The following is a 14,020-nucleotide window of genomic DNA, read 5'->3' on the forward strand; positions in this document are numbered from 1 at the left end:
CCCTATCTAGGAGTTGATGGTGAATGGAGGGTTAATTAAGTCACTTTAACTCATTTGGGATAAGCCCATACAAACCTACTACCAACCCAACACAAATTCTGAAGTGATTTCGTAATAAAAGATGGGAGAACCCTCTCCATCGATCATGGTGTGATGCCTAGATCAAACATGGAGGTGCGATGCCCTAGGAAACCTCAGTGTGATGGCCTGTTAACTTCATCTCATCAATCTAAGGAATTTGTCTTTATGTTACCATTAAAAAAAAAAATTATTTTCATTATCAACTTGGAATCTTCTTTGTTTTTTGCAAATTTAAGATTTTAAAGATCCAGTGAGATACTGCTTTTCCTCCGGATCATGTTGAAGATCAGAAATATGCTCAAAACCCTAGATTGATTAAGTTTGAGTGGATTTTCATTTCATCGAAACTATTAAACCTTGATTTCTCGCACATATTTGGTACCAGAGCCAATGCTTTGATGGGTACTTGAAGTAGCAAAAAAATAGAGGGAAACAAACCTATAGAGCTAGGGATGACATCATATTTGAATTATTGAATGGATCAAGGCCTTATAGAGTCATCCAAGTTTAACTTCTAATCTAGGAGGAAAACTGTGACCAAAATTGGAAACTCCACTAATCAAGATAGAAATCAGTATTTTCGAACGACAATAGTGGAGAAGAAGCCAATAGATTATCCTACCACCAATGATTTTTCCTTGAGCTACACGTGTCCAAAACAACACTATAGAGTATAGACCAATGTCTCAAAAAGCAGATGTGACCCAAAAAGATGCCAAAGCAAATCCTAGTCAATTCAGCACACCTCAGTCAAATACTCAGTTAACATGGCCATAACTTAGGAGAGACAAAGGAGTTTTGATTGACTCGGTTGGGGAAAACGCTGACTCAGACAAGGAGGAGGCCAAGGTAAAAGGGAGGCAAGTCAGCGACTGATGTGGGGAGTTTTGAAACAGTGTCATAGACAACCTTTTGTCTTGAAGTTCAAAGATGGGATGAGGGTTATCTAGTAGTTAGACGGTGAAAAGTATTAATTGGCAGTATTTCAATCTTTAAAGTCACTTAAGTGATTTTACAATATAAGATGGGGCCCATCATTCCCACTACTTGTTTCAACTTTCAAGAGAAAGTGTGTGAGAGAGAGAGAGGAGGAGGAGGAGGAGGAGGAGGAACCGAGGAGAAGGGAGGGAGGAAGGGCTACTTAATTTCATAGAGTTTAGGTTGGGTTTTCATTTTGTGGATTTTCCATAGGGGAACTTTCTAAAGTTTAGGTTTTAAGTGAAGAGAGTCCACATTTGTTGGTTTGAGTCGTAGGAAGTCAATAGAATCGTAAAAGGGATATATATATATATATATATATATATATATATATATATATATATAAGAGAGAGAGAGAGAGAGAGAGAGAGTAAGGCTTTACGACCATCTACTTGTTATGTTTGTAAATGAAAAGAACCCTTGCTTGCACAGCCTTTTGGAAGAGAACTCTTCCATCAATCTTGGGGTGATGCCAACCTAGAAATATGATGTCGTATGATACCTCGGTGTGATCAAACCTAGAAATATACTCTTGAAACCCTAGAGTGATTGAATTTGAGTGGATTTCCACTTCATTGATAATATTAAACTGAAGTTTTCCTTCTAGTTCTGCATTGGGACAATTTTCTAGCCCATTTCCAATGTAAAGAATCATCTCAAAATTGTCGTTTAAAGTGATAAGAAAAATTGATTTCTTGTTTTTATTGGAGTGTGGAGCACGCCTGCAAGCACTAATTAGTATAACTCTGAACTATAAAATACTAACACTGTGTATTGTAGCATCAATTGGATGTTATATAGCATCATGCTGCTTCCAGAAACAAAAAGAATAGCTGAATCGGATTTACATAGATTCTGTAATCATTGAATTTGATGTAAGTCTACAATTAGAATTCAAAAACTCAATTATGAACTAGCCAACAACACCAACCCAGAATTTCAAGGAAATCACTTACCTCTCTAAAATACCCCGCCATTATAATATTGTACATATTTGCAGTTGGCATCATATTCATATCTTCCATATCTTTTAGCAAGTTGTGGGCACCATCAAACTGCAACAAACAAAAAGAATTGGTACAAATAAGCATCACGCTATCATCCCATTGATATGGAAAAAGTGCAACTAACACGGATATAATAAACAAATCAAGTAACCAATCCTTACATTTTTTTTAAATGAAAATCAGGAAATGAATATGTTTTATAGTTAGAAACACAAAGGGAGTGCAGACGGAATAAATACAGTGATATAAATATATATAACGGTTTTAGCCAAATAATGGAAAACCAACTTAGCATTAGATACTGTACAAAGAAATTAATCTGCGCCATAAAATTATTAAACTGAACATTTTTTCAATAGTAGACATGGCAACTTTGAATAGAGACATGACCTTAAACTAGCTTTGAATAGAGATGGCAACTTTTCAATATTAGACATAGCGACTTCGAATAGAGACATGGGCTTCAAAGAGCCATTCGATCCTCTCATAAATCCCTTCAAGGATGGACAACCAATGGACCATAAAGCTTGAACTACGGGATATTTTTACAAAAATTAGCCTTAAAACTAGCTTTAGCAAGTCTAGAATGTTCAACATTTCCTACATGACCTTTGACAATCACAAGAAACCCTGAAGTACAGGAACCAAGGAGAACAAAGGTTCAGAATTGTTCATCCCTTGAGAGAATACCAGCTTTAATTTTCTTTGTTTTTCAATTAGTAGTAAAGAAATTTCCATGTTTTAGAGAGTACATTCCTTTTCAATTATTACAAGTAGCGCTCTCTGCTTTTGCAGCTGCAACTTCCTTGCTTTCTAGTATAGCATCCGAAAGTCAATCAGCCTTTAGTATAAGGGAAGACTGTCCTGAATATTTCAAAGACGGCCTAAATTCGGGTGGGATGAAGGTGATCTACAATTTGGACCAAGTGATCAGTTTGGCTAATTCTTCGCCAGATCAACTTTCCATATAAATCCTAAACAAGGAACGGAACTCAGCAGGAGGTCCCTGAAAGAACGACCACCCTAACCATTCATGCAAAATGAGACCTATGACACTGCAGTGAGGATCTCAGCATCATGTCAAGGGGTCTCATCCATGGTTTTAAATTTCGGTTTCGGATTAAATTTCGGTCTTGGCTGAAACTGAAATTTCAGCCGAAATCCGGTCATAATAAAAAATTATTATTTAATTATTTACCAAATTTCGATCTAAATTTCAGAATATTTCTATATTTTTTTATAAAAAAATCAATTTCTCCGAAATTTCGGAAATTTGGTAAACCCCAATATTTCAGATTTTGCCAAATTTCGGTTTCGGTCTCAACTGAAATCCGAAATTTCAGATTTCGGCTGAAATTTAAAACCATGGTCCCATCACACGCACCAATGGGATGGTTGGAGAATGTCGTCCTGCAGAGAACCGGCCCGTTTCCCAGGAAGTTGTAATGGCAATAATATTTGAGACACGGGAATTTATAATCGCAAATAAAAGATTTCATGAGTCCAAGTGCGGAGTTAATTAAACCAACAACCTTGCACTTCAATACAAGAAAGGTGCATTAAAGAACCCAAAAAGTAAAAAAAAAAGGTTCCATATTTTCTTCATAAATTTATATAATCAACTCTAGCTTCAACAAGACCCCAAGAGCAGTAAGATTGTCCATTGTGCAAACAGTTTCTCAAAGAAGCTTGAAGACTGAAAAGAGATAAGATAACCACAGGATTCACCAAAACATAAATTAGTTAAGAATGGAAAATTTTTATATGCCCTCCCAAAAAAATATGGATTCATATGAGTGGGAAGAGATGGAAGTATAAAGTACAGAAACTTACATCTTTCATCTTCACGTACAAATATATCATGTTTTTGAAGGTCTCGCTTTTTGGCTTCAAATCATGACGACGCATCACTGAATATATTGGACGAACCTTATGTTCAAATATAGCATACGAGTGAAATCAGAAATATAGTACATAATATTATCAAGATCAATAAAAAAAAACCCATCTGATAAAGCTCAACTAAGGAAATGCATAAAATATACTAATGAAGCACTGCTGAATGCATATTATTGTGTAGCCACAGTATGTTACACAGTTAGACCCAAATGACTCCTTGACAAGAGTCTAAAGCAAGTATGGGCATGCTAAAAATATTACAGAAGAAAGAACCTGAGTCTAAAGCAAGTATGGACATGCTAGAGATATTACAGAAGAAAAAACCTGAAAAATGTTCTAGAACTGTTAACAAATGTAGTGAACTTTAATACCACAAAATCATTAATAACTACTGAAAGGAAATGTAGAGACCGCAGATTAAAAGGTTGAAAAAAAAAAACTCTGGATTGACTGTGTGTGTGTGTGTGCACGCACGAGCGCACGCTCACGTATCTATATATACATATAACCTCGACCTAGTATGTCAACAGGCTTATATTTGCCCAAGGTTTTTGGACCAAAATTCAATGTTTTCATTTTGTGAAAAAGTCATGATAAATGTCAAATCAAGCAGTGCTTGAGAAAATCTGAAGGATACTTTTGGTTAAAAAACATTAGGCATTTTCATTATTTGAAAGACCAATGGGCGATTTCTTGTATATCCATTTACTCAAAGTGGAAACATGTTCACAGTAAACTATAAATGAGAAGGAATAAATTACAAACAATGGTCCACTGAATGGCCATGAGGGGGAGAGTTAAGTAGGAAAAGAGAGACCGAGATGGTCCATACAGATAAGGGTGTCAATTTTGGCTCGGGCTCGGGAGCTCGGCTCGAAAAAAGCTCGGCTCGAATCCTTAACGAGCCGAGCCGAGCCCGATTTAGGCCAGGCTCGGCTCGGCTCGTTAAGAATTTAATATATTTAAATATATATATTATATATAATATATACACTAAAAGGGTTGTCCAGGGAGTGCAAGGGGGAGGCAAAATATGTCACTTCATTTTTGGAACCCCATTTGTTACTTGGACCACCCCCCATAGTGTAAAAAAAGTAGTCAAATTACACTAGATAGGGCTGTCCAGGGAAGAAGAGGGGTGTGAACTTAATATAACCCGAGCTCGGTAAGGCTCGCGAGCCTGGCCGAGCCTGGCCGAGCCTGACCGAGCCGAGCCCGAGCCGAGCTTTTGAGCTTAACGAGCCGAGCCGAGCCTGGCCAAGCTCGGCTCGGCTCGGCTCGTTTACACCCCTACGTACAGAAGAAAGAAGCAACAAAGAAAGGAAAGATACAGAGGGAACCAAAAACCCTCCCAAAAAAGGAGGAAAAGTGAGAAAGGATGTCAAGGAAGAAAGTCAAACATCTTCAAGACCTCCTTAAAAACCCCCTGCCCTGGCTAGACTATCTGCTTCCCCATTGGCGGATCTTCTAACATGTCAGAATGTGACTGAAGAGTCACCCCTCTTCTCCAACTTCTTAGGACTTAGATTGGCCAATTACTCTAAGAAAGAGAAAAGTTCACATATTAACCACTATATTAAATCACCATCAAGTTCAGCCCTTATCCCTATAGGGCATCTGATGCAGATTGTAGGCCAAATAAGAGGCATATTTGCCCATTAGGATTTATTTCCATGTTATGTAGTTTCTAGGATTCTTCTTTCCATGTTTTTAGTTTCTAGGATTGTATTTCCATGTTTTTAGTTTAGGACTTTTATTTTACATAGAATTTTAGTTCCATTGCCTATATATAGGCATCATGTGTTAGAGATTTTAATTTTTTGATGAATAAAATTGATTGGCTTCTCCCCTCTACGGGTTTCTTCTTCTTCCTCCTTCCTAATTTCTTCTATTCTTCTCCTTCTATGCTCTTATTTCCCTATTCTTCTTCTCTTTCTTCTATTTCTCTTCCCGGTCCTACATCAGCATCTGTTTCAACTATTTGATCTGAGAGAGAACAGTCTAGCCTCCTTGGAGCTTCAGATTCAGATTGCAGGAAAGCCACGATAGATGAAATGGATGCATTAAACAAAAGTAATAAGTACAAACATGTCACCTAAGGGAGAAAACACAATTGCCTAAAATTTGGTCTATATACTGAATTTCAAAGTAGGTGAATAAATAGAACAGTAAAAAGCCCATTTAATTGCTCAGAGATATGCTCAAACATATGGAAATTCAAACAAGGCCTGAATGACTTCATGTAGAAATTCAAGAGGATGAACGCATGTCACCGCCACCAAGTTCTCTCAATAAGGGGAAGCGTATGCCGTGGCACCTGAAAAGGATACTTCTGGATTGAAGCAATCTCCTTGGGTGTCCATTTTTAAAAGATATACTAGATGATGCTGGATATTTGGTTTTCAAACAAGCATAATTAAATATTTTTAAACGCAAGAGAAAGTACCATTATACTACGGCCCTGTTCATTTTAGATTTTGACAACCGATTGTGAGTACAAAACTGATTAAGGATACTTCTGGATTGAAGCAATATCCTTGGGTGTCCATTTTTAAAAGATATACTAGATGATGCTGGATATTTGGTTTTCAAACAAGCAATTAAGATAATTCAATATTTTTAAGCGGAAGAGAAAGTACCATTATACTACGGCCCCGTTCATTTTAGATTTTGACAACCGATTGTGAGTACAAAACTGATTATTGGACTCATAACTACGTTTAATGTTGAGTCCAATAATCAGTTTTGGACTCACAATCGGTTGTAAAAATATAAAACAAACAGGACCTATTTATTTATGTTGACGAGATTATCCTCAGTGGATGATGCCCAGTCCGTATCCACACTGATGAGACATTTGAGCAAGCCCTTAGACATGATGGGCCTGGAAGCTTTATGGTGTGTTTGGTTGAGAAAAAAAGTGGAAAAAACTTGGGCTTTCGGTGGGATTTAAAACGCCATGGTACGTTTGGTTTTTTTTTTTTTTTTTTTTTTTTTTTTTTTTTTTTTTTTGGCAGTTTGGCAGTTTGACCACCTGGGATGTGGGGAGCCGGTCAGCTTACGTGGCTATCGAAAGAGAGCCGAATGGCAAACCATGAAATCGAAGAAATTTTGTTGGAATCTTCGGGGAATGGAATTTTGAAACGACAAAAATGACAAAAGGGCGTCATTTCCAACCAAAAATTCCAGACATTGACAGGCAACCAAACAACAGACTTTAATATGCCAACTTAACTTCTCTTTGACTCCCATTCCACCCAACGCCTTTTTGACTTCTTCAAAACTACCGCCCCAACGGCCTACAAACATCCAAACAGAGCCTTAAGGTACCTTGTAGGAATTGAATTAGCATTTCCCCAAAAAGAACACGACATCTCTTAGTGGAAGAACACATTGGAAGCTTTAAGGTATCTTATAGGAATTGAATTAGCATGTTCCAGAAAAGAAGACTACATCTCTCAGGGGAATAATGCATCAGTCATCAGATTTTCTACAAGGGAGGTTAACGAGTGCCATACCTCAACTCCTATATGGAACTAAATCACCATTTCAGTTCATATGGAAGAGTTCTGAGAAACATAAAAATTTCATAAAGACTTTGGCAAGTCATTCATCTGAAGGCACCAGCCCATATCTTGCCTACGTTATTGGTCAATCAGTTCATGGATCCATGCATGCCTTATTGGTTCCACACATGGGGACTGCCGAGGTATCTCAAGTCATTGTTAGGGTGAGGGATATTGGCCATTCATGGTCATCTTAAGGCTACAACTTATTCCAATTTAGAATGAGCTTGTTAACCATCCAACAGGAGGGCCCGTACAGTTTATTGCATGTTCCTTGGAAAAAAACATATAACTTGGAAAACAAAAGAGAGAAAGAGAGAGGTAGCAAGATCGAGCATAGATATTGATTAGTGTCCCATATCGAATGTGAACTGACTTGTCTCAAATCAATTTCGACAGATAATGGACTTTATGTTCACCTACCAATAGATTTTATTGGGACCCAGGTAGGAATGCACCCTTAAAAACTAGCCGTTAAGGGGAGCGTGCCCAAGTCCTTATAAACTCATCCACATCCACTCACTTTTCCAATGTGGGATCGCTGCTTTTGCGGGGAGCCCCCAACAATCTCCCCCTCCACGCGAAAGCAACGTAGACATTCTCACCTCTGTACGCGGAGGCAACGTGGGAACTACGAGATCTTCGCCGAGGGATTTTTCCATCCTCAGAGGCACACCGGGGTTACCGCAATTGTCCCTGAGGGATTATTCACCATCCTCGAGGGCACATAGGGGTTACCATGCCCCAACTCTGATACCACTTGTTGGAACCCGGCTAGAACTCACCCTTAAAGTTAGCCATTAAGGGGAGGGTGCCCAAGTCCTTATAAGCCCATCCACATCCACTCACTTTTCTGATGTGGGATCTTTGCTTTTGCATGGAACCCCCAACAGATTTTTATTCTGAAATGCTAGCAGCTGTTTTCCGTTACGTAGACTTCCATGAGTGGAAAACATACTAATTGTTTGGCAGGGAGATTTTACAGCTATTTTATGTTCACTAACTTTATAAGGGACAAATTGGTGGCATGGAGATTTGTACAGTGTAGGTGAAATTTGAAGATCAATTGGGAGATTTACTTATGAAATCTCTCAGAAGGAACAGGTTACAATACATAACAAGCAAGCTGTGAATGATTAACAATTGCATATCAGATTGAGAAGTGTTGTGGTGTGGCATAAATGATTGTGTTGCAATTAAGTGATTAGTATTCTAATCTCCCTTTCTCCAATTTTTTTCTTCTTACTCTTCCTTATTTCAGAAAGAACTAGATATAGGTCACCAATTAGTTCCAATGTTAAGTGAATACAAAGATTAGACCAAATTTTGCATAACTTCAACAGAAAGATTGCATCCAAGAGCATGCATATGTCATTCATATACTAAACCCAACCCAAAATAATGCAGTAAGAGGATACACTGAAATCATGCATAAGTCGAGGAAAATTCATATAAGAGGATACACTGAGTTGAATTTTGATTTATACCAAACCAAGCTCGAGGCTCTGCTCACTTGCACGTAGAATTGGATGAAAAGTTTCGACAGACAAGGCCAAGCCCGACTGACACGTGTACTCAACTATATCAAGGGCTGCATGCACCTGTCTCAGTATTGTGGAGAATAAACTCAGAACAAACTCCAGATTAAAAAAAAACATAAAATAGAATACGTGGTTCTAATTTAACTTGTCTTTTTGGTGATTGATTAGAAACATAACATAAAGTGATTAAGATTAATCAAAGTGCAGTTGAATCATCTTTTCTATATGTAACACATTCAATTCGAATAATGCATAACAAATTATTGTAATCAAATAGAAAGAAGATTTCATATGTGCTTCTTCAGCATTTAGAGAGATAAAAGGTTAGGCAATTTGTAAGTAATGATGAAGACAGTGGTGTTGTGTGCGTGTATGTGTAAGAGAGAGAGGAGAGATGGCGGGGAGGGGGTGGGGGGTGCCAGTGACATTGCTAATATTGAATCCCATTTTATGACAAGCTATTATCAGCCGCTCAGTATAATTTCTACCTCGGAAGTCAATTTTGAAGTTGGATTCCAGCATCAAACTTGTTATTGTGTCTATTGGTTGTCCACGATGATAATAATTAACATCTAAACGGTCTCAATAAAAAAAATGTTCATAGCAGTAAAAACTTCCATTAGAAAATGTGGACAGAAACTAAACACCCAAGCTAGTGGCAAATGAGGCATTCTGATTAATGTGCGTAAAATAAATGGTATTAGAAAATACCTGAAATTGAATGATCAAAGTACAGAATACGCGAGCTAGAATCTTGATTTTTTTTCTCAATTTTCGTTTAGTTTCGAGTTTTTCGACACAGCCGCAATTAACATGATGTCAAAAATCCCAGAACATGGACATCAACTCTACTCATTCATACAAATAAGTTGATGAAAATACAGAAAAGGGAAAGTATTATCATCAATGGAAACAAATTTAGCCATGATCCAATAGAAAACACGGCTTAGGTAATTAACTGCAAGTTTGTAATCTTAGCTGTCAATTTCGTTTTGGAGGTCATTCTATTTTTCTCTTGGATTGGAACACTCTGGAGTTCCGCCCGTTCTAGTGTACAGTTTTGGAAAAGACACTATAGAGATTAGTGTAGTAACAGAAAACTTTGAGAGAAACGGTGGAAGAAAGATTAAAAACAGGTCGCCTCCAACCTCAGTATAGTGTTTTTTGAAAATAAAAGACAACCTTATAAACAGCCAAAACATAAGGTTTTGATGAATTTTAACCCTCCCATTCGATTGGGAGGGGTGAAATACCTTGAAGACCCTTCATTTCCATTGAAAAACTAATAAAAATGGGAAAAATCTGGGGAAAATGTCATGGAGCTAACCTTCACTGTGCTTTTAGTCGGTTCCTACACTTCCGCCACTTAGATATGCCCAGACCTAAATCTATACTTCTAAACTTACCTAAATTGAGTACCTTGCAGCATGAAACTCCCAAAAATAAAAACAAAATCAAAACCCATCTCTCTATACCTTGCAGTATGAAACTCCCAAAAATAGAAACAAAAACAAACCCCATCCCTCTATATTCATATATTTTTGATAAAAAGTGGGATTTGAAAACAAATTAAAGTATGCCCAAAAATAAAATAAAGATCATCATCAATCCTAATATTTGAAAACAATCTCACTCTTTGAATTTCAGCATGCAATGTGTTGATGACTCCTAAAACACAATTTAGAAAGGAAACAGCACTTCAGGTATCCCAAATTCGCTGATCTCAAACTCCTACAAAAACAGACCCCTAAATTACAAACGAAGCCTTTTGGACCTTTGACAAGGTCGTGATAACATCAGAATGATGTTATCGGTATGGTCTATGCTCCATTTTTATCTCTCCTTATTTTCTATCAGTAGATTAGGGGTGGACATGGTTCGGGTCCAACCCGAAGAACCGAAATGGCCTATTTGGTTCAGTTCGGTTCAGTTCTGAAAATATGTGGTTCGTCTCTAGGTCCAAAATTTTGGAACCGTCGGTTTGAGGTTCAGTTCTGGGTTTGAGGTCCTGGGACCCTGAACTGAACTGAAGATATATATATATATATATATATATATATAGAGAGAGAGAGAGAGAGAGAACGGTTCCTACACATATGTGTAGAGAGTTCTCTACACACTAGCTTAAAATACAGTGGGGGCCTACATTGTTTGGGTGATCCAAGCCACCCATTTTAAAGGCCCTCACATAGATAGGGTGTCTACAAAAAATCAGATCCATAGGATCATCCCAACCCTACGATTTGTGGAGGTAAAATGGATGTCTTTAAACCTTTACAAATTAGTCCATTTTTTGCCTCCACAGTTCGAATGGTTAGGATGATCCTATGGATCTGATTTTTTGTGGACACCCTATCAATGTGAGGGCCTTAAAAATGAATGGTTTGGATCACCCAAATAATGTGGCCCCCACTGTATTTTAAGCTAGTGTGTAGATAACTTATCTATACATATCAAATTTTAAATTTTCAAACTTAAGCAAATATGGGCCATTGGAACGAGCGAGGCTGGAAGGGAATGTTGAAATTAATAGTCTTTTTGGATTTTCATTTAAAATAAGAAAAGAGGGCTCAATTTGAAAGAGGGGGGGCAGCTAGTTGGATTTTTTCATGAAATTCAAGAGAGAAATTATATCAGAAAATATAAAAAAGTTGGGTAAACCAAGAACCATGGTTTAAAATACCAGTTTCGGTCCCTGGGAAAACCGAAATTTCGGTCGAAATTTGGTAAGAAATTAAAAGGAGTATTTAATTAATTTCGAAATTTCGGACCGAAATTTTGTAACAAATTTTTTTTTTCTTTAAAGTCCCAAAAACGAAAAATTTTCGAAATGTAGCGAAAAATGGGATTTCGGGAAATTTTAGTTTCGGTCCGAAATTTAGGATTTCGGTCGAAATTTAAAACCATGCCCAGAACTGAACCGAACCATCCCGATCAAGATCGTTTCTGGTTCGGTTCGGTTCCATGGTTCAGTTTTGGTTCCCAATATTGGGAACCGATAGGGATTGATTCGGTTGTGGGGATACCCCAGAACCGAACCAACCCGAACCATGTGAGTTGATGTATTTGAGAGGCTAACACTTGCTAACTATCTTGAGAGATATTGGAGGGCACTTCCATCTTACGAAAGTCACTCTACCATCTCCAATTTCACTTTTGAAGGACATAGGATTTTTGTTACATCACCTGGTGTAACTTGTTATTATGGAGGACATGGATAAATAACCTATCGCATCTCTTGAAATTAATGAAGGTTGTGAAAAGGCCTCACCAAGAATGTCTTTTATCAAAGACCGGAAGAACCCTTTTTCGTTTTCATCCCATCAGTGCAATTTGAGAAGATAAATGAATTGTTGAAGAAGATCAAAATAATTTGATGAGGGAGTTCTTTCATGAAAGTTATCTCCCTAAAGTTCAGTATCTTCGCACAAATTAGTGAATTAGGCAGGATGTTTTTGTGCAGAATAACAAACAGCAGATGGTCAATCTTTATAAATTTCTTAGTAAATGCGAAATACAAATACAAATGTGGAGAGATCAAGAAGATGCAATGTACTTAAACAATATGTCCAGCTCAAGTACTCCATCATTGAGTTGGTATACAATCATTCCATAACATCTAGAAACTGATCATTGGCTTCCAATATTACTTGTAATTAATTTTTGTTAAGGTTGTGGATGAAATTTTCTATATGAGTATTCTATGGCCCTAGTTTGAGTCGCTGTTTTGACTGGTACAAGTATTAAAAAAATGCATGGAAAAAATCATGAAGATCATTCTCTAACCCATTGAGTACGAACTACCAAAATACAAGTCTTAAGGCTTCTTCTTTTTCTTGCAATGGAAGAAAAGTATGTGAGACATCACATAAAGCAAAATGGCTATGAGTTAAATAAACATTTAGTGGAAGTCAATCGAAAATACTCTACATAGAATATTTCAATAATCCATTGCAAATAGACATTTTCAGATAAGATGGGGAAAATAAAAAATAATAATGACTACTCAATGCCAAATGAGCCTTTATGAGAACATTCCAAATGGACTTTTAGATCATGAGGTCATAACTGCAAAAAATATATACATTTTCAGATTTAGTCTTGCTTGCTACCTTTAGGGAATCACAACAGTACGTAATGAGCTTTTCGCATGATGCGGAGGAGGGTAGCACTTCAAGCTTCCCGTGCAAGTCTTTGAATTTCGAAATGACATCTTCAACCTTCAAATCCAACAATTTGTATGTGAATATGTGACAATAAAACAAAAAAATGGTAGCATAGAATGGACTATTGAAATATTCTTGCAACGTTTAAAATCATGTGTTTTAGGATGAAAAGAACAAATTTCCATATATCCATGTCTCCAACAGTAGCTTGCTGCAGATCAGACTTAGGAAAATGGTGTCTGTAATTGAAGAAAATAACCAGTTGACATAATCACCATGACAAAGTCTTAATTAAATATGATGAAGTTGAAACTTTTTTCTTAATAACAATGATTTTAGTGGTATTTTGAAGAAACAAAGAGAGGCAAATAATTTTAAAAATAATAATAATAATACAATCAGACCAAGATCAGGATAGACATCTCAATACCCAGAGAGTACACCACCTAATCTGTCCCTCGAAGGAAATAATGAAATGAAATGAATGATGTCTGCACTTATTCAAGGATATAGCACCCATAAAAATTTCAATACCAAGTACAATCAATGATTTTCGCATTGGACAATGAATTTCCAGCTAAACCTGTCAAAAAATAACGCAATAGATATTTTTTAAAGTGAATTGGTCATGAACAAGTTGGTTAGCTGCACGATTAGCTGCACAATGGCAGGAGACACCACCAGCATCAACGATCCAAATGCCCCTCACACGCCAATAGATATTGGGAAATACAGTCTGGAGCACAGGAAAGAACTGCTAATATAAAAATGGTTTGAATGAA

The 14,020-nt window shown here is 37.1% G+C and overlaps 1 protein-coding gene across 1 annotated transcript in view; it reads right to left on the reverse strand.

Annotated features, from left to right (window-relative positions):
* The window catches only part of LOC143854038 (pentatricopeptide repeat-containing protein At4g04790, mitochondrial-like), a 36,773-nt gene that overhangs the window by 16,105 nt on the left and 6,648 nt on the right, over nucleotides 1–14,020 (reverse strand). The window contains exons 6-9 of the mRNA XM_077363751.1: nucleotides 13,185–13,292; nucleotides 9,019–9,132; nucleotides 3,900–3,995; nucleotides 2,016–2,114 (exon numbers count right to left, since the gene is read on the reverse strand). Of these exons, the coding sequence (XP_077219866.1) occupies nucleotides 2,016–2,114; nucleotides 3,900–3,995; nucleotides 9,019–9,132; nucleotides 13,185–13,292 (417 nt within the window). The remainder of the gene's footprint in view (nucleotides 1–2,015; nucleotides 2,115–3,899; nucleotides 3,996–9,018; nucleotides 9,133–13,184; nucleotides 13,293–14,020) is intronic.

The sequence above is a fragment of the Tasmannia lanceolata genome, unplaced genomic scaffold (assembly GCF_043159265.1).
Source record: "Tasmannia lanceolata isolate RefF3 unplaced genomic scaffold, GAP_Taslan_0.1 ptg000020l, whole genome shotgun sequence".
Classification (NCBI taxonomy): domain Eukaryota; kingdom Viridiplantae; phylum Streptophyta; class Magnoliopsida; order Canellales; family Winteraceae; genus Tasmannia; species Tasmannia lanceolata.